Genomic DNA, 19,343 nt, shown 5'->3' with positions numbered 1-19,343 from the left:
CGTGAGCCGCTCCTTCCTTTAATCATTTGATGCTGACGTAACTGTACAAACATAATTGCATATACGCTGCAGCACCTCTACTCATCCAACATCGCAGAGCCTCCGTACACGTTTTCAGACAGCGCACGCTCTTGTCGAACCCGCCGCCCCATTGTTAAGAGATACTCCCGCAAACATGTCTTCAGACCGCACAATTGAGGCAGATGTGCCGCTGCAAGATGTGCCACTGCCAAAGTCAAATGCGCCAGCCGTGTCATCGACTCCCGTGCCGCCGCCGTACACCCCAACCTCAAACGCATTCGTACCTTCCTCCTCTGTCCCGTCGCCGGCATCCACCGGTGCTCCGCTTGGCTCCGCCTCATCGGGTCCGACTCTTCCCGGTTTAGGAGCTGCGCAGGGTGCACGCTCAGTGGGTGGTGATCAGATTCAAGATCGTCGGTTCTCGGGAGGGGATACTCTTGATGAGCCTGTGCTTGAGACTTTGATGCGCGATGTGCGCGCTGTTGGAAGACGAGTAAAGCAGGTCTTACATCCGAAAGTTAATGCTAATGTCGATGTTGAGACTGGACAGATTGTGCGAGATTGGGATTTATGGTTAGTATTGCTAAGATTCAATGGATTTTTCAGGCAAGGCTAATATTGTGTTTTAACAACCTAGGGGGCCCTTGATTTTTTGTCTCTTCTTATCTCTTTTTCTTTCAATTGCCGCACCAGCTAATCAGTCCACCGTCGTCTTCTCTGGTGTTTTTGCCTTCGTCTGGATCGCCGAGGCATTCGTCACACTAAACATGAAACTGCTAGGCGGTTCAATATCATTCTTCCATGCAATCTGCATCCTAGGCTATGCTCTCTTCCCTCTCGTTCCCGCTGCTATCTTTGCTTTAGCTGTCAAACCTATGATTTTCAGATTACCGGTGTCGATCGCTCTTGTTGCGTGGTCACTCTTTGCTTCAATGCGTACCTTGAAGGGTGCTGGTGTTAGAGAAGGAAGGGTTGTATTGGCGATGTATCCTGTCTGGTTATTTTACGGATGGCTTGGCTGGCTCTGCGTCATTACTTAATTTCTCCTTGATTAATTAAGTGGGTATGTGTAAGTTGATAGTATATAGAGTAGCAGGGTCTACAGCCAATGTGTTCTCCTGTGTGGTTGGAGAAAGGACGATATTCAATCTGATTTCAAATAGCATTCAAGATAAGAGTTATTCGTTTTGTAGGTTTTACCGAAATATAGCCGCTAAATAGAATTTAATTGATAAATATATATATATGCCCATCACCTTCCGAATATTGCCCATATTTCCTATCCAAAAACTCCACCCGCCTAATAAACCAGCCGCAAAGTACCCATGTTTTATTTTTGTATTATGTGTTCACTTCTCCAAAACTGCTCCATGCAAACGGTCTATAATTCTGCCATGCAGTCTAAAACGTATCTTTTTCTGAAAGTAACTCCCACTCGTCTTCGTCAGAATAATGTTTATACTCTGTCTCTTCAGTGTAAAAGTGTACTTTGGAGCCGTTAACTTCGTCAAAATCAACCACTTCATAATCATTTTCGTCATCATGAACTTGGGGAGTAGAAGTCTCTACTTGTGTAATCGCAGACTTTTCAATAGTCGACATCAAATCAGAAGAAGTCTCATCATTCTGTCGCACATCTTGAGAGATTTGATTACAAAAGTTCGACACAGAGCTCAGAATTGTATTCACGCCATAGATATGATTATGCTCATGTTGCTCATCATACTCTTCGTTAATATCTCGAGAAACAGCTGTTTGTAATCCGGTATAGGCATCACCAAGTCTTCCAACTACCCACTTTCCCCATTTCGTATATTGTCCCGCAGCAAGCCTAATCCCAGCCGCTGACCGGAAAAATTCCTCATCTTCACGCTGTATATCTTGATCCGCATCTTCTTCTTCTTCGAATAAGACCTTTAAAGCAGAAAAGAAAGCATTTGAAAGCCGCAAACCGGCCACGTCAGCGGCGTTGCGCTGCATTTATTATCCTTTACCGCTCGATCAGTGACTAGTATGATGGCTAAGCTGCAAGCGCGGAGTGCAAATTATAACTTTATAATAATCAACACGCCGTTTAACTCATAAAGTGTATACCGCTCTTCCTTGTCCTCCTCCTCGTCAAGCGTATACTGGGGAGAGTTGCTTGTGTCGGCCGGTGATTGTGATGGCGGGGTCCAAGAGGGAAAAAAGTAAGCGCTGGGAGTCTAAAGAGATCAGAGTCAGTCCGGTGACATCATCAAATGATTGAATTCAATCGCCTGCTTCCAGCATCACTCCTTTTCAATAATACCATAATGACGATGAAGAGTGAAATTTACTTGCATAATCATAGCACTTGCATTATAAAGAAAAAAAGAGAATGGCTATTTTTTTTCTGGTGGGGAGTTTTTTGTTACTTATGTAATCGGTGATTGCTGTGCATTACAAATCGGTTTCAATTCGCTTTATACTCGATAAACAAAAAAAACAAAAAAGGAGGAAAATACCATAAGGATAGCTCTATCAACTTTGCTATAGTTGTAAATCGGTCGAAAGTAAAGCTCTCGCACGACAGAATATCTAAGCAGTAATATGTCCGTACTCAGCAGTCCAGTACTTGCGCACATGCTTCTTGCTGCCGGCCACGTTTATAGCCTCAACTATCTCAGGAGTGAGCTCGAAACCGTCAAGAGTGAGGTTACTCAACTGGCGCTCAGGCTTTGCCGAAGTCGTGACTGGCACAATTCCTCTTGCCAAAACCCACTTGAGAATAATTTGTCCTGCATCCTTGTTGTACTTTGCCGCAAGCTTATCAACAACCTCGTCAACCGGTCCTCCTTTGACGGTAGTGGAAACGAGCGGAGTGAAGGCCTCGACAATAATGCCTTTCTTCTGGCAGTACTCGACGATTCCGGGAGTCTGGTTCTGCAAGTACGGGTTGAACTCGATCTGGTTAACGCTAGGAGTCTCCTTTGCGCCCGATACGCGCTCAAGATCAGCAACCGCCCAATTGCTAACACCGATATCCTTAGCAAGACCCTCGGCCTTGATATCAATCAGCGAATCCCACGCTTTCTCAAGTGTGATTCCGTACTTCTCCTCAGTGATAAAAGGCGCATGAATCAAATACAGATCAACATAATCTGTCTGTAGCAGCTTCAATGAATCAACCAGCGCCTTCTTTGCGTCACCAATAAGCGGATACACTTTCGTCGTGATGTACAATTCCTCTCGCGGTACCCCGCTCTCCTTGATCGCTACACCAACCTCACCCTCTGTGCCGTATACCTGTGCGGCATCAATGTGTCTATATCCAAGCTTGATCGCCGACACAATGGCGTCCACAACATCACGATTGATCGTTGGATCTCCAGGCTTATACCACTTGGTACCGGTTCCAAACGCAGGAGCCGGAATAGTAGCTCCCGAAGGAAGAGTAAACGTAGGTGAAGTCATCGTAGAAAGATTGCGAGTCAACGAGTATGATAATCCAGTAGTCGTTCCTTTGAAATGGTTGGCAAGAAGCTGGAGTCTGCCACGCATGAAATCGGGATAATGCTATTCAAAATAAAATAGATGGCGAGAGAAGATGGTGTGCTTTATATTAGCCGCTCAACTGCCAGGGAATAGCAGTAATAGGGTGCGGCGTGCTAGCCCTATCTGACAAGTTAACTCTCGACACGATTGGCCCCGGACTTAAGAAATATTAATTTCAATTGTTGTCGCTGCCTGTACTCATAATGCCCATTCTTCAAAAAATTGAAGCAGCGCGCCGAAACAGGGAGTCTGCAGGAACTTTCTGAATAAAACAATAAAAAGATAAAAAAATGACTGGACGACACCGGAATCGAACCGGGGACCTCCCGCATGCTAAGCGGATGTGATAACCAACTACACCAGACGCCCTATATTGAAATTAACCGCCTCTATGGAAATCCATACCCCGAAAGCAAATACTACCCAAACCAAAAAGATGATTGATTCGTTTAACTTTGCATTCTGTTTTGGGGCCTTTCTCAATGTCTAGGGGATCTCTTTACGATCTCATTTTTTCTTTTTGGAGTTAATTTTCCCTTATTCTCTCCTTTATTCAGTTGTGCTCTTTCGTTCCCTTGCTTTCGCAGGCATAACTAGTGCTACACTTTACACATCGCTTCCGTAGACCTTTGCTCCTCGGCGTTGCTGCCAGAGTGGCATGTCGTTTCTTACTAAATCGGGTTGCTAAGTCAGTCTACTGTATAGTAACAACATCGTTCAATTATCGATTCTTACCCTTCTTAATAGCATCCAAATCAATATCTGCGACACAAATCCGCGGAAGAGAGTCAGTGTCCGGACACTGAGCCAGAACGGTGCCCCACGGATCAATAATCTAGTCAATCAGAATGAGCCAAGTCCTTAAAACTTTGAAACCACAAAAACACAGTACCATAGCATGCCCCCAACTCCGCCTTTTGCCTTCTTCGTCGTGAGCGCCAACTTGTGCCGCCATAACAACATAAGTCTGTGTATCAACCGCTCTTGCGCGTCCCAGAAGTTCCCAGTGCGCTTGACCTGTCCTGACTGTAAATGCCGAAGGATAGGTAATGATTTCTGCACCGAGAGATCGCAATCTTAATGCGTGCTCTGGAAATCGAATGTCATAGCATATAGCGTAACCCACTAAATTAATATGTTAGCTGACGACTTTATTGTCTTATGAAAAGTATTGATATTCACTCTTTCCAAGGGGTGTTTCAAACGGAGGCAATACTTCAGTGCCAGGTTGCACCGATCTAATCATTGAGATCAGCTATTATAGAATTCTAAAATATCATGTGAGGTTGTTTAGTACCTCGACTCCATCAATATCGGACCGTTTCTGAAGTAACGTTAGATCTGATGCCCATTTTCTATATAGACCAGAGCATACTTCATATTAACATCAAACAAGTGCAATTTTTGATATCTTTGTGTTATCTCTCCCACTGAATTTATCCATAATAACGTATCTAATCAACCAATATTCAGCAAAAAATCTCTCTCTAAATGAATTCATGGGTTGTACCTACTCTTGCAGCGATCTTCACCGTCCACGCTCTCGTGGATTCCAACACTTACTTCTAGAGGCTTCTCTAGTCTCTTTAATTCTTCCTGAATGCCAATCACAAAGTCAGACTTGTCAGCTGATTTTGCAAGTTGTACAGTTTCCGCTGGCGATCGCGCGATATAATCTGACGCTTCCGGAAGAAACAACACCTTGAATTGCACTTGTCAATAGACGGCCTTCAATTACAATAATTGTAACATATTTACTTTTGCTCCTGCCTCTGTTGCTTTTTTGATAAGTTTCTTGGCGGATTCCAAGTTCTCGGCCGCCGAAGCAGTAGCGCAGAACTGTCCTGCCGCTGCTAATGTCATTTTTGATCTCTGAGTGACAATACTGTAACTTTTTATGCTCAGTGGCAGATACAATGTCGGTCTATATAAATTTCTGGAAATAGTTAAATTTGTGCAAATAAGTCGGCAGATCATATGGCTGTTATATATCTTTCACAATTAGTGGTGAGTTCCCAACTTAATGTTTATTTACATTTGGGAGTTCATTCGGATTAGAGGTCGCGCGCCGACAATTTCTCCGTCATTTTCAAAATCATTAAAATATGATTGCAATCTGAATCTATATCTCATATATTGCCAAATAACCGCTCTTCCTGTTGACTCTGTATCATTCAAAAATACCCTTCATTCGAAAAGAAGTAAATCGACTTTTGATTTCTGAATAATGAACTCCACGTTAATTCAAACCGCCATCACTCCCGCACTCTTCGCACTAATCAAAGAGTACATTGAACTCGAGCAACTAATCCTCGATCAGCAGCAACACACACCCACAACAGATCTCATTCACGGATCATGGAACATCTTACATCGCGCTGTTCTCAAAGATACCAGCACCGATGCTTTACGCGTCATTTTCGATCAACCACATGATCCTTCGGCGGCGGTGCTAGTCGCGGAGGCGCTCTTGAAATTATCAAATGCGGTAGTGACACTAGTGAAATTTACGATTAAAGTCGGAATTCTGAAACGGTTCTAGTGCCATACTTTTTAATGTCATGGGGTTGCGCGAGCAAATGCACTAAATATGTACATACATCAATTGTCATTCTGTCACTAGAGTAGCACACTTTTCTACATCATTATAAATTTAATGTATAATCTTACAAAATTCCTCTCTCTGTAGCTATTTATCGTATCCTCCCCGGAGTCTCTCACGATGCCGCCTTGACAATCGCTTCGCAGATGCTCTGATAACCCAAAGGCGATGCAAACTCATTATACAACGTCGTCAAATCTAAAACCAAGCTATCCAGCTTATCGATAATCTCCGCGCGCTTCTGCTCATCATCCAGAAAACGTTCATCATTCCTCACAGCGCTCAGTAAATCGTCTTGAATATAAGCAACCTCCAACTCATCTTGCGCCCTCTGGCCAAGTCGCAGCATAGTCTGTCTCTGTCCAGGAGGTCCATAGCAGTTGCAAAAGCCGCGGGCACGGGACAGGTACTCTATCCGCTGAGAGAGCGGTAATCCAAAGCCCGCGCGTGATAATCGATAGAGCACCTCGCTCGCTGCCAGAAACTGCTCCTTCTTGCAATAGAAGGTCCACAAAAGATCAGCAACCTCCAAGCTAGACGACGCATTGCGCTGCAGGTATTGCTCAATGTACGGTGTGTCAATATCAAGTAACCGACCAGCGAGGCCGCGTGCCATGAACCAGTCATAGAAGAAATAATGAAACAGCTCATCATGCGACCCATACGCTATGCCATAGGTCTCGCTCTGCAACTGCGTGTACTTCGTCTCTGAAACATTGACTACCGTACTGCCTCCGGGCGACAGCTGCTCACTATGCTGCATTGACGCAATCTCCCCGTTCACACGTGCGTCAACGTCATCAAGAATGTTGAACGCTAAATGATAGCACTTTTCGCGCTTAGCATATATCGCCTCTCGTGGATCCAAGGCCGGCTTGCCGTCTGCAAAGTACGTTATAGCTTGATTGCCTCTATCGACCTCAGTTGCAGCTTTTAGAGCAACTTGAATAGCACCCGGATGATAATCAAGAGACAATAAAATCGACACTGAATTCTGCAATTCATCAAACACAATCGTGCCAGCCGCCAATTCCAGCAACCGAACACTTTCTGTAAGACAGTACATTTTCATATCGGGATCAGACGAGGCAACACTCTTCGCCTTGTTCAATAATTCAAGAGACTTGTAAAGCACCACGGCATCAGACGAACAAAACGAGCCACAGCGCTTCCGCAGCACGTCGATGACGGAATCAACAGAAGAGCCTGACGAAATGCTCACATTCACCATTGCTCTCACAAGCTCGTTGGCCAGTTCTTTACCGGTTTCTGACGTAAACAGGTCCTGGAACGTGAGCTTCAAGAGACGCTGCTGACTATCAGCTGCCAAGTTCATCATCACTTCGCTCAACTTTCGCGGCTCCACAATCATGGATACAAACGATAGCCCCTCAGTCATATGACCAAGTAGCGTCATTAGCGCATGCATTCCACGGTGCTCCGCTTGCAAAGATAGTTCATCGAGTCGTGCATTATTGCTCCCAAGAGCTCCTAATACATGATCCGGTCCCGATAATCCGTCAATATAGCTTCTATTCTGCTCTAGAAACTGATACAGATCATAAAGCATACCATGATGCGAGTTGAGCTTAGGAAGTGATACATTGGACGAATAGAAAGCCTTGCCATCGCGAGCCTTCAGCTGCTTGATAATTGGGGCTCTCCAGATGTCCCGTACAATACGGGCCATGTACATCGACAATCCTTCAAATCTACCGCTCAGTCGAACACTATCTAGCGAAATCATGGTGACTCCGTAGTTATCGTCGCGAAGATGTGCCTTGCCACCAAATTCAATAAATGCTTTCCGCGCTATCTCTCGTGCATCAAGTGGAGAGGATCCAGCAGGGCCAGTTGTCGCACATGCGACACTCAAAGCGGTACAGCACGTCTCTGCTCTTCCGTACATCTCAAAAAACAAGCGAGCGTCATTTCCAAGCATTGCAAATGTCTGTACCATATAGCGACGCGTATATATGTGCACTCCGGTGTTCGTCAATACCGCGACCTCAGTAGGTGCAAGTGTATACTGTCCCGCCACTTCATTTCCAAACCCTTCAGGTCTGTTCGATACCTGAAAAGGTGGGCTTAAAAGCGCAATCTCTTGAACGAACCCCTCAATATCGGCCCAGGCTGCGGTTTCAATTAACTGAGGGGTGGTGTTGGAGGTTGTCGACTGCAGTAATACGCGACCAGAATCAGGCGCCGACACAAAAAGATTATCGCCAGCTTGCCCTTCTTTAACAGCAAAATAATAACCAGGCGAAAATATCTTGGAAAAACGAGTACCTTTAAGAGCTGCGGATGTCGACGGTAGTTGAGTTGGCGACTCTCGTGGCGGAAATCTAACCTGAATGACCTGCATATTTGTTGGAGGGCCTTTCTCATTGCTGGAAATTCCGAAACCAAACGATCGAACTGCACGAAGAAACAAACGACATCCAGTAGAAGTAGTCGCGATGAGATGAATTTGTGCGCTCTCAATGGGATGAATTGGCTGGATTGATACGATGGCTGTCGAGCGCGGATCAAGAAGCGGCGATGCAGCATTAATCATCTGAAGATGTGAGTAAATAGAAGAATAATTGTATGTGATTACAAGAGTGAGATCAGTTGCAGAAGACATGTGGTATGCTCTGATTGTTGATTTCGACGACAAGGTGTAAACCAGCAATCGATCATCATCGACTTCGATAGCAACAATAGATTCTGAATCCAGTTAGAGCAGGCTAACGAAGATACCAAACATGATTACATACCTGCTTTAGAGCTGGAAAAATAAGAGCTTATCACGTCAGGAACAAATCGCGAGACGTCGGCAACTGACGGCGTAAACCCGGCCAGTCCTCCTCTCGTATGGCAAACTTTGGCGCATTTACCTCTAAACCAGCTTTCGGCGTTTGAATACGTAATTTCCCAAATATCGGACGTTCCTCTGTTGGTCATGAAAATCCTTCCCGTTCGATCACTCCCCTTTATTTTATCGACCTCTAGTCCTTTAAGTGACACAGACATACTTGTCTCGAATAATTGAATATCTGATCCACCCGAAGGTGGCGCAACAGCCAGTATATAAAACTCCAAGGGCGTTGCTAGCAATAGTAAATACTTTATTGAATCGACAAATGTCCCGGGGGACGGCTTGACAAGCTGTACGGAGAGAATAGTATGCTGAAGATCTTCATACGAAAGAAAATCCTCGCCATTCATGTAATTCCAAAAGAAAAGTTTATTATCAACGGTAATCCATGCACGCTCTAGCTCTGGAAATAGTCCCATTTGCGTATAACATTCAGTTTTGTTGTATTGCTCAAAAATGATATCCGGAATATTCGAAATATGTGTACGCGTAAAAGGCGTCCATGGTCCGATATCCGATCCGGGAGTCGGCTGCCCATAAGCAGATGCGGTCGACGATGGCGGCGAAAAAAAGTATTCGGAACTCTGACTTTGCTGTATGACGCGATCCAGATCTGGATAAAAACTGTCGGTGTCAAGAAAAGTATTGACATAGCCTTTCGCGATGTCTATAGGTGTAGTCGGTGCGCTTTGCGCACTCACAATACCAGATTTATCGGGCAGAGCAGTCTGCTTCGCTGGCGTCGTCGGATTCAATCGTCCATCAACAGCTTTCTGCTGTAATTGCTGCTGCTGCTGCTGGGGTTGTTGTTGCTGGGGCTGTTGCGGCTTCGGAGGTGATTTCGGAGTAAATGGTTGTCGTGACGACGCACTCCACGGAGTTTGACCTCCTCCGCGCAAATTGGCAGGCGTAACGGGAGCAGCTGGACTATTGTTGCGAGCGTCAGAGGGACCGCCATCCGCTGATCCACCACCAACTGCTGGCGAGCCAAGATGCGTGAACGAACTCGGCGACGGGAATAGTGACAGTGACATTGTATTTCCAGGTCAAAGCTATTCCAGCAGAAAGAAAAAATCACAAACCTGCTCTTCTCAGCGATCCACTCGTGGACTGTTGAGGGTTTATTTATGCTTGTGAGCTCTTGATTTATACCGGGGCGCGTAGCAAAACAAATACTCTGGTTTTCTTCCGTTTTTCGTGATACAAACCCCTACCCACCAAGTAGTCATAGATTGACTAAACTTACGTAAATTATACCTTTACTAAATGGAGCCCCTGGACTCTAGAGCCGTTGCAGCATTACGTCTACCAACAACACCTGTAACAGTATGATATCTTTCTGTATTGAATATTGACCACAAATTCAAACGTATACCAATAAAAAAACGTCAAAGCATATATACCATCCCTTCGAGGAAAACAAAATATTTATCAGTATCCTAAATAGGTGTTGTATTTTACTATGTATAGCTAAACTCATTCATATCTCCAACTTGGTTTCAATTTCGTCGGCACTCAATTCTTCGATGCATGAAGTTGCTTCATTTTGCGGGTACGAATAATAGATTCCTCAACTTTCTTCCTCTCTGTGAACTCAGCACCCCTTTCTGATTCTGCAGCCACACTCGCGACAAACATCACATCATTTCTCAGCATAGTCGAACTAACGGTTGTCGAACTTCCCGAAGACGACGAAGACGAAGAAGACGACGAGAGACGACTTCCGCATCCGTCCTCTAAGCTACTGAGAGTTACCGCGTCAGGGATCGGGGCTAATTGCTTGCCAGACCAAAGTCCCGCGCGACGTTTGATCGACTTCCAGATTTCGACGACGACGAGGTAGACTAAACAAGCGCCCGCGACAATACCCCATTCCCAGCTAAGTCCAAGGTGGTTGAACACTTGGTCATTAACAACTGGGATATAAATTACTGGGAAAGTGCATACGAAGCCACCAATGACCGCCCAAAACAGAAATCTGTTATAGTACAGCGCGGGAAAGACCGAAAACGGACCTGAATAACGCGAGGGATTGAGTTTGAAAATTGACCTGGCAAAATGCTTAACCTCCCAAGCAGTAATGAGCAGCAAGAACGACAAATCAGCAAAAGATACTGCACGAGCGCGGAAGACGGCGTCGCAGGTGGAATTATAACTATGATTGCAGTCGGCGCCAAGATTGCCATTATTGCCGGCATAAACGACAATCACAAATGAGGCAAGGCAAAGGACACCGGCAGTGATACCGTAGATAAATTGATCAGCGATAATCTCCCAAGTGAAGACACCCACACGAAGGTCGTGTGGCGGACGTAACATAATATCGGGTTGAGCCTCTTCCATTCCAAGACCCATAGCCAAGAACGACGAAGTGACCATATTGGCCCACAAAATTTCCAGAGGGGATAGTGGAAAGACTGAGACTCCCTTATCGTCTTTGAAAGCCAAACCGCAGAGCAGCAAAATCACTTGAGAAATATTTGAAATAAGAAGATGCACCAAGAATTTTTGAATGTTGTCGAACAGACGCCGTCCTTCTTCAATAGCGCGTACAATGCTTGCAAAGTCATCGTCAGTGAGAATCATGTCGCTAGCATCTTTAGCAACATCAGATCCATTAAGACCCATGGCAATACCAACATCTGCGCGCTTTAAAGCAGGCGAATCATTAACGCCGTCACCCGTCATGACACAAAAGGCCCGACGACGATGAAGTGAATCTACCATTTTAACTTTAGTAGCCGGTGCGCAACGAGCAACTACAATAGGAAGATCAGGCATTGCGTCAATTTCCGCATCGGTAAGTTTGTCAAAGTCGGCAGCAACCACTACTGCGTTAGGGTATTGTGACAAAGGCATTTTATCTGAGATAATACCTACTTCGTGGGCAATAGCGCGCGCAGTTCCAGGATGATCACCAGTCAACATATGCACTTTGATACCAGCCGTCTGAGCTTTCAGGACCGCGTCGCGAGTTTCCAGCCTAGGAGGATCGTATAATCCAGACAACCCGATAAAATGAAGATTTTGTTCGATGGCCTCGCGATTATTCACGTCGATATCGCAACCAACCGGAAGAGCGCGATACGCAATACACAGAACGCGGAGACCATCAAGTGTCATTGAGTTGATATGAGCATGCAAGATATCCGACTCATAAGACTGCTCTGTCAGAGAGTCTGAAACAGCCTCGGCAGCACCCTTTGTGAAAACAAAAATCTCTCGAGATGGCGATTCATATACGACACTCATACGCTTTATTGAAGAATCAAAAGGGTGCTCCGCAAGAAGCTTCCAGCCGCGGTCTTGAAGAGACTCACGGCCATTGTCAAAGCGCATAGCAAAAACTTGCAGTGAAATCTCCGTCGGTTCACCATGTCCGATCCATTGTCCAGTATTCGTAGGCATGATAGGTTTCATCTCACGATTCATATAATTATCTGCACGTTCTAGACTCATCGACACGCGATGTGAAAGCTTCTCGTTAAGATCTCGATCGGTGATAACTTTGTTTTCAATGGTTGCAAGATTGCAGAGCGCAATAGCATTCAAAAAAGTACGCAGAGATGCGTCAACAGAGAGCTTGCTCACATACTCCAAGGGATTGATGCGGCATCCACTTATCTCCAAGGACCCAGACTCGGGCGAGAACGGGGCCGTCGTATCTTTGACGGAAATAATCGCTTGCTCTCCGTCACCAAGACCAGGAATCCAGACACGACGGGTAACCATTTTACCCTGAGTCAGAGTACCAGTTTTGTCAGAGCAAATGTCGGTGACACCGCCGAGTGCTTCCAGGGCCTGCATTTTGCGCACAAGGACATGGCCTGAGGCCATTGCTTTTGTTGCGACCGAAAGAGTGATTGTCAATACTGCGATTAGCGATTCGGGAATTACCGCAACCGCGACGCAGATTCCATAGATGAGAACATCATTGTTAATTCTCCACTAAAAGAAGATTAGCTGATGCGCGAGTATGAAATATGAGAGGTCATGGCCACATACTCTACTGGCGCTAAACACAATAATGGCCAAAAGAATAGCCAATGCAAAAAGCAGAATAGCAAATTTGGATAGCTTGACCTGCAAAGGTGTACCAACCAAACCAAGAGTTTTCTTCAAGCTGTGGCACATCTTGGTGTAAAATCTCCCAATTGAGAAGGAAGAGTCGGCAGATGATATTAACGACGAGTCGACAGAGGACTTGAGCATCTGAGCAATTTTTCCAACTTCAGTCTGCATAGCAACGGCGATAACAATACCGACACCACGGCCCTTTGTCACAGTTGAAGAGGAATAGCAAATATTGATGCGATCACCGATCGGGATTCCAGGGTCCTCGAAAGTAACGGCAGGGTTCTTACCTACTGCAAGTGACTCTCCAGTAAGAAGAGCTTCATCGCACTCTAAATTCATGGCATCGAAAATCCTACATAAAGAAGTTAGCAGATGCCCTGCAATTTAAAAGTATACAGAAAGATACGCACCTTAGGTCAGCGGGAACTATGTCGCCAACTTTTATATTGACGATATCTCCAACAACGATGTCCTTTGAAGAAATTTTGACGAGTTGTCCAGAACGCAGTACGGTAGCCATGGGGGCCGAGAGCGAGAGAAGCGACTGCATGGTCTTTTCAGCGTTTATATCCTGCACGAATCCGATACCAATGTTGAGACAGATAACAGCGGTGATGACACCACCTTCGATCCAGTCCTTGGTACCGAATGAGAGAGCCATGGCGATCAGCAGAACGAGAGTGAGCGAATTGGACACCTGGCGGGCAAATATCTGGAGTATAGATACGCAATCGGCGCTTTCAAGCTCATTATGGCCGTTCGTCGCGAGACGAGTGGCGGCTACGGCATCGGAAAGGCCGTCATCGAGACTAGACTCGAGTAGGGATGCGAGAAATACGGGAGTTACCGTATGAGGTGGGGCACTCAGCGCATCATGGTGGGGATGATGGTGATGAGGGGGATGTTGCTGCGCAGAGGGTAGCGGGGGAGGGTCGTCTGCAGGCTCACAGTCATCGAGGGATTGAGGGGCGTGGGTGGAACCACGTATACCAGACGAAGAATCAGACGGATCATTCGCTTCACTAGAGGAGGATGGGTCGACCATTCAACGTATAAAAAGATTGCGCGGGGTGGCTAAGGGAAAAGAGGTCGGGCGAGCGAGTGAGTGAGGGTGTAGGATTTCGGAGTTGGGAGATCACAGCGGGGCCGAGGAGGGGCAATCCCGGGGATTTAAGCTGCTGCCGGAGCAGAGTTTGGCGGGCTTAGCCAAGGCTCCGATTCTGCCAAGTACGTATGCGAAAGGATCCCGGAACACTTGGTGATAACGGGAACGCAGAGCTCGTGGTTGATAGGCTTGATAATGGCTTCTCGGTTTGTATTCTTTAGCACTGACTACAATCAAGAACAAGATATGCCAATGTCCCTCTGAATTGAATACGTGATCTTTGAAGTCTCATAAAAAGATGTGCCGGAAGACATCCAAGGTACCACCCGTACGCATGGAGACCAACTCTCCGAGATGCGCCATCGCCCTGATCTTCCACCGCTGTCTGATTATTAAACCCTCGGCCAAATTATATGCCTACAGCAATCTACACACCTTAATCCATTCATTTGCATCACTGGTTGCAACAAATATTGTCTGCAGACAAATCCCTACTTGACCATTCTCGTGACCATCCTCGTGCACATCAGCGCTCGTATGGCGGGGCAGTGCATACAATTGCTGTCAAAACGAGACAATTGCTGTCAAAACGAGGGGTTTGTGTATTGACGTCATCAGGATTTAACTTGGCGATCGAAGTCACGAGGCGCAATGCCCACCACTAGGTTTATGATTTCTGTTATTGTTTGAGAAAATGCAAGTATCTGGATAGTACTGTCAGTTATAAGTGTAGAGACATATTCATATCAGCCGAATATGCTCAATGTCTGGCAATTCGCAGAGATTATTTGAATCTGACGGTCTGATCTTGCCGAGCTGTATCATAAAACCTTATATTTAATATCATGGCATAACTTATCTGCAAATACTTTCGAGATGAATGGCAGATTTACAGAGCCGGGAATGAGGTAACATAATGTCAGATATTGGCGATTGGTTGAATGTATGAATATGAAGTAATATTTTGAATATTTCTTCCAAGAAAAGGCTTAAAATACTGAAAAATAGGTAATCAAGATTGTTGATTTTCTGTTTGGGAGGGCTTGTGAAGTGTTGCATCACCACCCTTGCTTCTCACTTATCTAACTTATCTTCTACTGGTGAGAGTTTTATTTATTCTTCAGTAAGCCTATAAAAAAGTCTATACATTATATGGTAACCTCTTGGTGAGTGTAGCACTATAAATATCATACCTGTATTATGATAGCTTCTTCTAATCAGTCACAGAGTACGCGTACGGTGCAAACTTCTGCTGCGAAAGACAGCACTGTTGTGCTTATCAGTGTTCGAGTAATTGGGCCAACTTTTTTTTTTTTTGGAACCGCATTGTATGTCCACAGAAATTAATGCAGAATATCACCGTTATCCGGTAAAGTAAATCGAAAAGCAAATATACGGTTGTGTTACCAAGTGGTACTTAGTCAGACTAAGTTTTAGCTGACAAGGTCAGTATTATACTAGTTGGAGTCTTTATTAGTAAGTGAGGAGATAAGGGGTAGGCATTTGGGTTCATTATGTAGACGCTGTGGACATCAGGCCTCTTCTGTATTAGTTGTTTTTTTCACTTTTGATCTATTTTATCTTTCTGATTTGCCAAGCTCTGGCGTGCTCTTTCCGAATAACTTAGCGGGGCCCGAATCACGACAAAGATACGAGTTACATGCCCCAGGTCTGCACACGTTATTAAGTAGTGCATATCATTACTAATGAGTACACATGCATCATACATCTAAAGAAAACTTCTTTTAGCTCCCGTCGAAAACTAGTTTCTGAAAGCAGTAGCTACTCTGACTACTACTTAATCTTCAATATCGGCTTCCCATCCTTCATAAGTGCAGACATCCACTGCAGTGGAAAATTCAACCTTCAATCTCTTCACTTTATCTCTTCTCTTAGTCTTGGTTTTATCGCTATCGTTTTGCTTCATATCGCGATGCGCAATAAGACTCTCTTTCTTCCAATCTAACTCATCCCTTGGTTTAAAGAAGGCACAGTAACCTGAGCCTGGTTTGGCAGTTACTGTGCCTGGTTTGGCATAAAAACTCGTCCGTTGTCCCTTGGTATTTTCTTGCTCGTCTTTTAATATTGAATCTCTTGGTAGCAAATTGTCAGTAGCAGCGGTATCTTCAGCTGATTTCTCTAAATCGGGTATTGCTATACTATGGGTATGTTGTAAATCGATGCTATCAACATCTTGCGCCCCGTCAATCGCCGCAAGATATTCAGACTGCTTACCGGAATTAACAGATCGAGGATTCTCGCGACTATCCTCAGCAGATGCCGTTGTCTCTTCTGATGCAGCCAGCTTACTGCACCTCTCCTCTAAATCATTTCTATCCACACTAATTTCTGTTGCTATTGGCAAAAATTCAGAACTAGAATCGCTATAATCAGTGAGCTGGTTGTCAGTATTAACTGATGGGGATTGACCTCTAGCTGTCACTGACACATCTGCTAAATCTAATTCATAATTCATTTCTTGTAATGCATCATTCGTAACCTCGCTCAAGTCTTCACTTGTATCTAGCCAATCTAAATCATCATTAGGATCATACGACTTCGCTTCATCAGCGGTGTCTTTTGTGATCATTGGCGAAAGAGTTCTCTCAATTGCCTCAAGACGGGTCAAGCGCGCATCAAAGTCGCGGAATTGACACAGTAAGTACCTTTTATCTGTTATTTTCTTTCCCGGTGGCGACAGTTGCACGGAAAGTGAAGAGAGAACCTGTCGGAGTAAAGGTCTTGATGGTGAAGCAGGATCATCAGAACTTGAACATGTGAATGCTGGTTGCGGCTTGATCTGGTCTTCAAGAATTTGTTGGTTTGTATCTAAATCGAACAACTCATTCACCGCAGCAGAACATTCGTTTTTTGTGTTTCTAGAATCAGGGTCACAGTCAAATTGTTCGTTTTCGCATATTCTCTGGCGTAGCCATGCCCTGTCATGCGAATGAGATGGTTCAGTTGTTACCTTGGGCTGCGAACTCAATTCTTTGTTGCGTATCTTCTTCTCATTCTCACATGTTTCATTCTGAGAACAATCTATTTTTTTGTTACGCTCTAGCGTATTGTCAAATCCAGGGGATGCAAATGCGTTCTGGGATGATCGTAGTTCGATAGAGGATCGTGAACGACGCAGTGTGTTTGCAAATGCGTTCAACCTTTCGAAAGAGGAAGTGAATTGTTTATCTGCAATCATGTTGAATCGAGATAGCAACTGCAACCTTTGCAAAAAAATATTGCGTTTCGATAGCTGCGAAAAAATTCTGGCTCTCTGAAAATGACTGGGCTGAATTACAATTGTATTGTCGTCCTCTGAAGAGAATCAGGGTAACCCGGGATGATATAAACTAGTCTGGACAATATTTGAATACAGCTCGGTTGCTGTGATCTATAGTTCCAGTCTTTAAAATTCTATAAAATTGGAGAATAAATTCAAATAAAAAGAAACTGATGGCTTTATAGAAAAGAAACCCTCGACGTGCTACGTTCAATAATTGCGTCCGATCAGGCGACATTTCCTTATCAGACCAGTTATCGCCCGTGTTGTCGATCTGCAAACATTTTGAAGACTTTAAAGCAAAATGTTTATACAAGACTCGTGAAATAAGTATCCTACCAACTTAACAGAGCCTCTGTTTTTCGTGAGATAGACCATCAGTCCTGGACGATTGTATCACGTGGATTCTGAGACATCCGGATATAAATCTAATTAATCAGGTGAATAAATCCGAAGAATCCGACGCGGAGATTACTGTTTGTAGCGTAAATGCTGTGGATCCAAAGACAGAAAGGTTAAAACGGCTGGCTTTTTTCTGCTTGTTCTTTGCAAGTGTATTCTACTTTTGAGTGATTTATGAGTTGGGTTCCTCATGATGCATAGACCGAGTATTGTGCGGAGGATAGCCACGGTGCCCTATGCAAAAATCGTGTTCCGTTGGCTCGCTGGAACTGTCGAACCGCGGAAACGAACCCCAATATTCAGCTTCCTTTCTAGCACGGGAGATGGAGAGATTTCGAGTGAGAATGGAAAGATAGGGAGATATGATGTGACTGACTCTTGTCCTGCTCCGGAATTTGATACAGGGTGTACTCATTGTGAACCACAGTATCCTGTTGGGTCCGAGGTCAAAACTGGGGCAGTGCTTGCTGGAACTGCTCCTTCTGTGGGAAGACATTTGCTAGTATCTACTGGACATACAAGTAAGGACTTATTGTTGTGTTTGTCGGAAGATAACAGCGGTTAACATTTCAGCAGACTGGCCGAAAAGGCCCGAGCAGGATCCAGTGTCGCTGGAGGCAAAGGTCAGAGACTTGCAAGTAACTAGAGGACTACGTCGTGATGTATGTTGACTGAATACAATTTAATTATTTATGCTGACAGGAAAATGGCAGTCGGACTTCAACTTTATGATTACAAGCACAGACATGAATACACCTTCAGACAAAAGCTCATGGTCAATATATATGTATCCAGATAATTTATACTTCCCCCGAGTACCATTCGACGAGGCTGAATCATTTGTGAAGCGATATTTGATTCCGAGCCAGGCAAAAGAGGTCGAAGATTTAGACGAGAGGATCGATGCTGTCAAACCGCAGAATCCGATCATTGCAATCTGTGGACACACTGCTAGAGACGTCAGGTAATTCCATCTCAAACTGGATTATTCAGATAGGTTTGATGGTCAGATAGGTTTGATGTTACTAATGTGTCTGTGCAATAGATGTGGGATAACTGCACCACTGCTCAAAGCAGAATTTGAGCGAGTACTTGATACAAAGGGCCTTATGTATGATGAAACTACTGGCGAGGGCACCAAAGTGTCTATAGTGTCGCATGTCGGCGGACACGTCTATGCAGGAAATCTGATTTATTTTGATAAATGGGGGAATTCTATATGGTGAGTAGCTACTTGCAACCTCAATGCTTCAAAATATATGAGTGCTGACTAGGTGAATAATTCAGGTACGGTCTGGTGCGTCCAGAGCACGTGCAAGGTATCGTAAAGGAGACGGTCGAAGGCGGTCGTATTATACGCGCTTTGTTCCGAGGCGGTAGTGTGGTGCGGTAGAGTACAAGGAGCAGTAGACAATCTCCCTATTACCATGTTAATGTATATAAGCAATTGAATATAAACAACAATCCCAATATCAGGCTA

General features: G+C 44.8%; 7 protein-coding genes across 7 annotated transcripts; 2 read left to right on the top strand and 5 right to left on the bottom strand.

The window, feature by feature from the left end:
• The first annotated feature begins 36 nt into the window (after nucleotides 1–36).
• Nucleotides 37–1,271, top strand: V2V93DRAFT_406305 (uncharacterized protein). Its single transcript, XM_066912666.1, has 2 exons — nucleotides 37–594; nucleotides 659–1,271. Exons 1-2 carry the CDS (start codon nucleotides 176–178, stop codon nucleotides 1,059–1,061), a joined length of 822 nt encoding a protein of 273 aa, XP_066764690.1. The 5' UTR covers nucleotides 37–175; the 3' UTR covers nucleotides 1,062–1,271.
• A 1,309-nt stretch (nucleotides 1,272–2,580) lies between these two features.
• V2V93DRAFT_326354 (NADP-dependent oxidoreductase domain-containing protein) lies at nucleotides 2,581–3,456 on the bottom strand (the record flags this gene model as incomplete). Its single annotated transcript, XM_066907524.1, has 1 exon — nucleotides 2,581–3,456. One exon carries the CDS (start codon nucleotides 3,454–3,456, stop codon nucleotides 2,581–2,583), a length of 876 nt encoding a protein of 291 aa, XP_066764689.1.
• Nucleotides 3,457–4,143: 687 nt separating this feature from the next.
• On the bottom strand, nucleotides 4,144–5,400 carry V2V93DRAFT_381363 (carbon-nitrogen hydrolase; the record flags this gene model as incomplete). Its single annotated transcript, XM_066912103.1, has 8 exons — nucleotides 4,144–4,208; nucleotides 4,273–4,372; nucleotides 4,430–4,662; nucleotides 4,720–4,775; nucleotides 4,835–4,861; nucleotides 4,913–4,991; nucleotides 5,052–5,238; nucleotides 5,296–5,400. The coding sequence occupies 8 exons, from the start codon at nucleotides 5,398–5,400 to the stop codon at nucleotides 4,144–4,146; spliced, it is 852 nt and encodes a 283-aa protein (XP_066764688.1).
• Nucleotides 5,401–6,104: 704 nt separating this feature from the next.
• V2V93DRAFT_387403 (Nup133 N terminal like-domain-containing protein) lies at nucleotides 6,105–10,153 on the bottom strand. The gene is made up of 2 exons (XM_066912299.1): nucleotides 8,899–10,153; nucleotides 6,105–8,848 (listed from the first exon to the last, which is right to left on the bottom strand). Exons 1-2 carry the CDS (start codon nucleotides 10,031–10,033, stop codon nucleotides 6,255–6,257), a joined length of 3,729 nt encoding a protein of 1,242 aa, XP_066764687.1. The 5' UTR covers nucleotides 10,034–10,153; the 3' UTR covers nucleotides 6,105–6,254.
• A 361-nt stretch (nucleotides 10,154–10,514) lies between these two features.
• Nucleotides 10,515–13,737, bottom strand: V2V93DRAFT_326402 (uncharacterized protein; the record flags this gene model as incomplete). The annotated part of the gene is made up of 3 exons (XM_066907528.1): nucleotides 10,515–12,947; nucleotides 13,005–13,428; nucleotides 13,487–13,737. The coding sequence occupies 3 exons, from the start codon at nucleotides 13,735–13,737 to the stop codon at nucleotides 10,515–10,517; spliced, it is 3,108 nt and encodes a 1,035-aa protein (XP_066764686.1).
• A 2,242-nt stretch (nucleotides 13,738–15,979) lies between these two features.
• Nucleotides 15,980–17,380, bottom strand: V2V93DRAFT_359931 (uncharacterized protein; the record flags this gene model as incomplete). Its single annotated transcript, XM_066908111.1, has 1 exon — nucleotides 15,980–17,380. One exon carries the CDS (start codon nucleotides 17,378–17,380, stop codon nucleotides 15,980–15,982), a length of 1,401 nt encoding a protein of 466 aa, XP_066764685.1.
• A 337-nt stretch (nucleotides 17,381–17,717) lies between these two features.
• On the top strand, nucleotides 17,718–19,341 carry V2V93DRAFT_38857 (Sucrase/ferredoxin-like-domain-containing protein). The gene is made up of 5 exons (XM_066912334.1): nucleotides 17,718–18,384; nucleotides 18,440–18,525; nucleotides 18,577–18,827; nucleotides 18,909–19,085; nucleotides 19,151–19,341. Exons 1-5 carry the CDS (start codon nucleotides 18,054–18,056, stop codon nucleotides 19,254–19,256), a joined length of 951 nt encoding a protein of 316 aa, XP_066764684.1. The 5' UTR covers nucleotides 17,718–18,053; the 3' UTR covers nucleotides 19,257–19,341.
• The last annotated feature ends 2 nt before the right edge of the window (nucleotides 19,342–19,343 follow it).

This window comes from Kockiozyma suomiensis (assembly GCF_038497685.1).
Source record: "Kockiozyma suomiensis strain NRRL Y-17356 unplaced genomic scaffold V2V93scaffold_10, whole genome shotgun sequence".
Classification (NCBI taxonomy): Eukaryota; Fungi; Ascomycota; class Lipomycetes; order Lipomycetales; family Lipomycetaceae; genus Kockiozyma; species Kockiozyma suomiensis.
This window is presented reverse-complemented; position numbering and strand designations above follow the sequence as displayed.

What these genes read in the sequence shown, in the direction of transcription:
- V2V93DRAFT_406305 (XM_066912666.1), top strand. Translation starts at nt 176, where the DNA reads ATGTCTTCAGACCGCACAATTGAGGCAGATGTGCCGCTGCAAGATGTG. An exon ending in GTGCGAGATTGGGATTTATG is followed by an intron (nt 595 to 658) that starts GTTAGTATTGCT and finishes TTAACAACCTAG; the next exon opens with GGGGCCCTTGATTTTTTGTC.
- V2V93DRAFT_387403 (XM_066912299.1), bottom strand. Translation starts at nt 10,033, where the DNA reads ATGTCACTGTCACTATTCCCGTCGCCGAGTTCGTTCACGCATCTTGGC. An exon ending in TTTTTCCAGCTCTAAAGCAG is followed by an intron (nt 8,849 to 8,898) that starts GTATGTAATCAT and finishes AACTGGATTCAG; the next exon opens with AATCTATTGTTGCTATCGAA.
- V2V93DRAFT_38857 (XM_066912334.1), top strand. Translation starts at nt 18,054, where the DNA reads ATGATGCATAGACCGAGTATTGTGCGGAGGATAGCCACGGTGCCCTAT. An exon ending in AGTATCTACTGGACATACAA is followed by an intron (nt 18,385 to 18,439) that starts GTAAGGACTTAT and finishes ACATTTCAGCAG; the next exon opens with ACTGGCCGAAAAGGCCCGAG. An exon ending in CACACTGCTAGAGACGTCAG is followed by an intron (nt 18,828 to 18,908) that starts GTAATTCCATCT and finishes TCTGTGCAATAG; the next exon opens with ATGTGGGATAACTGCACCAC.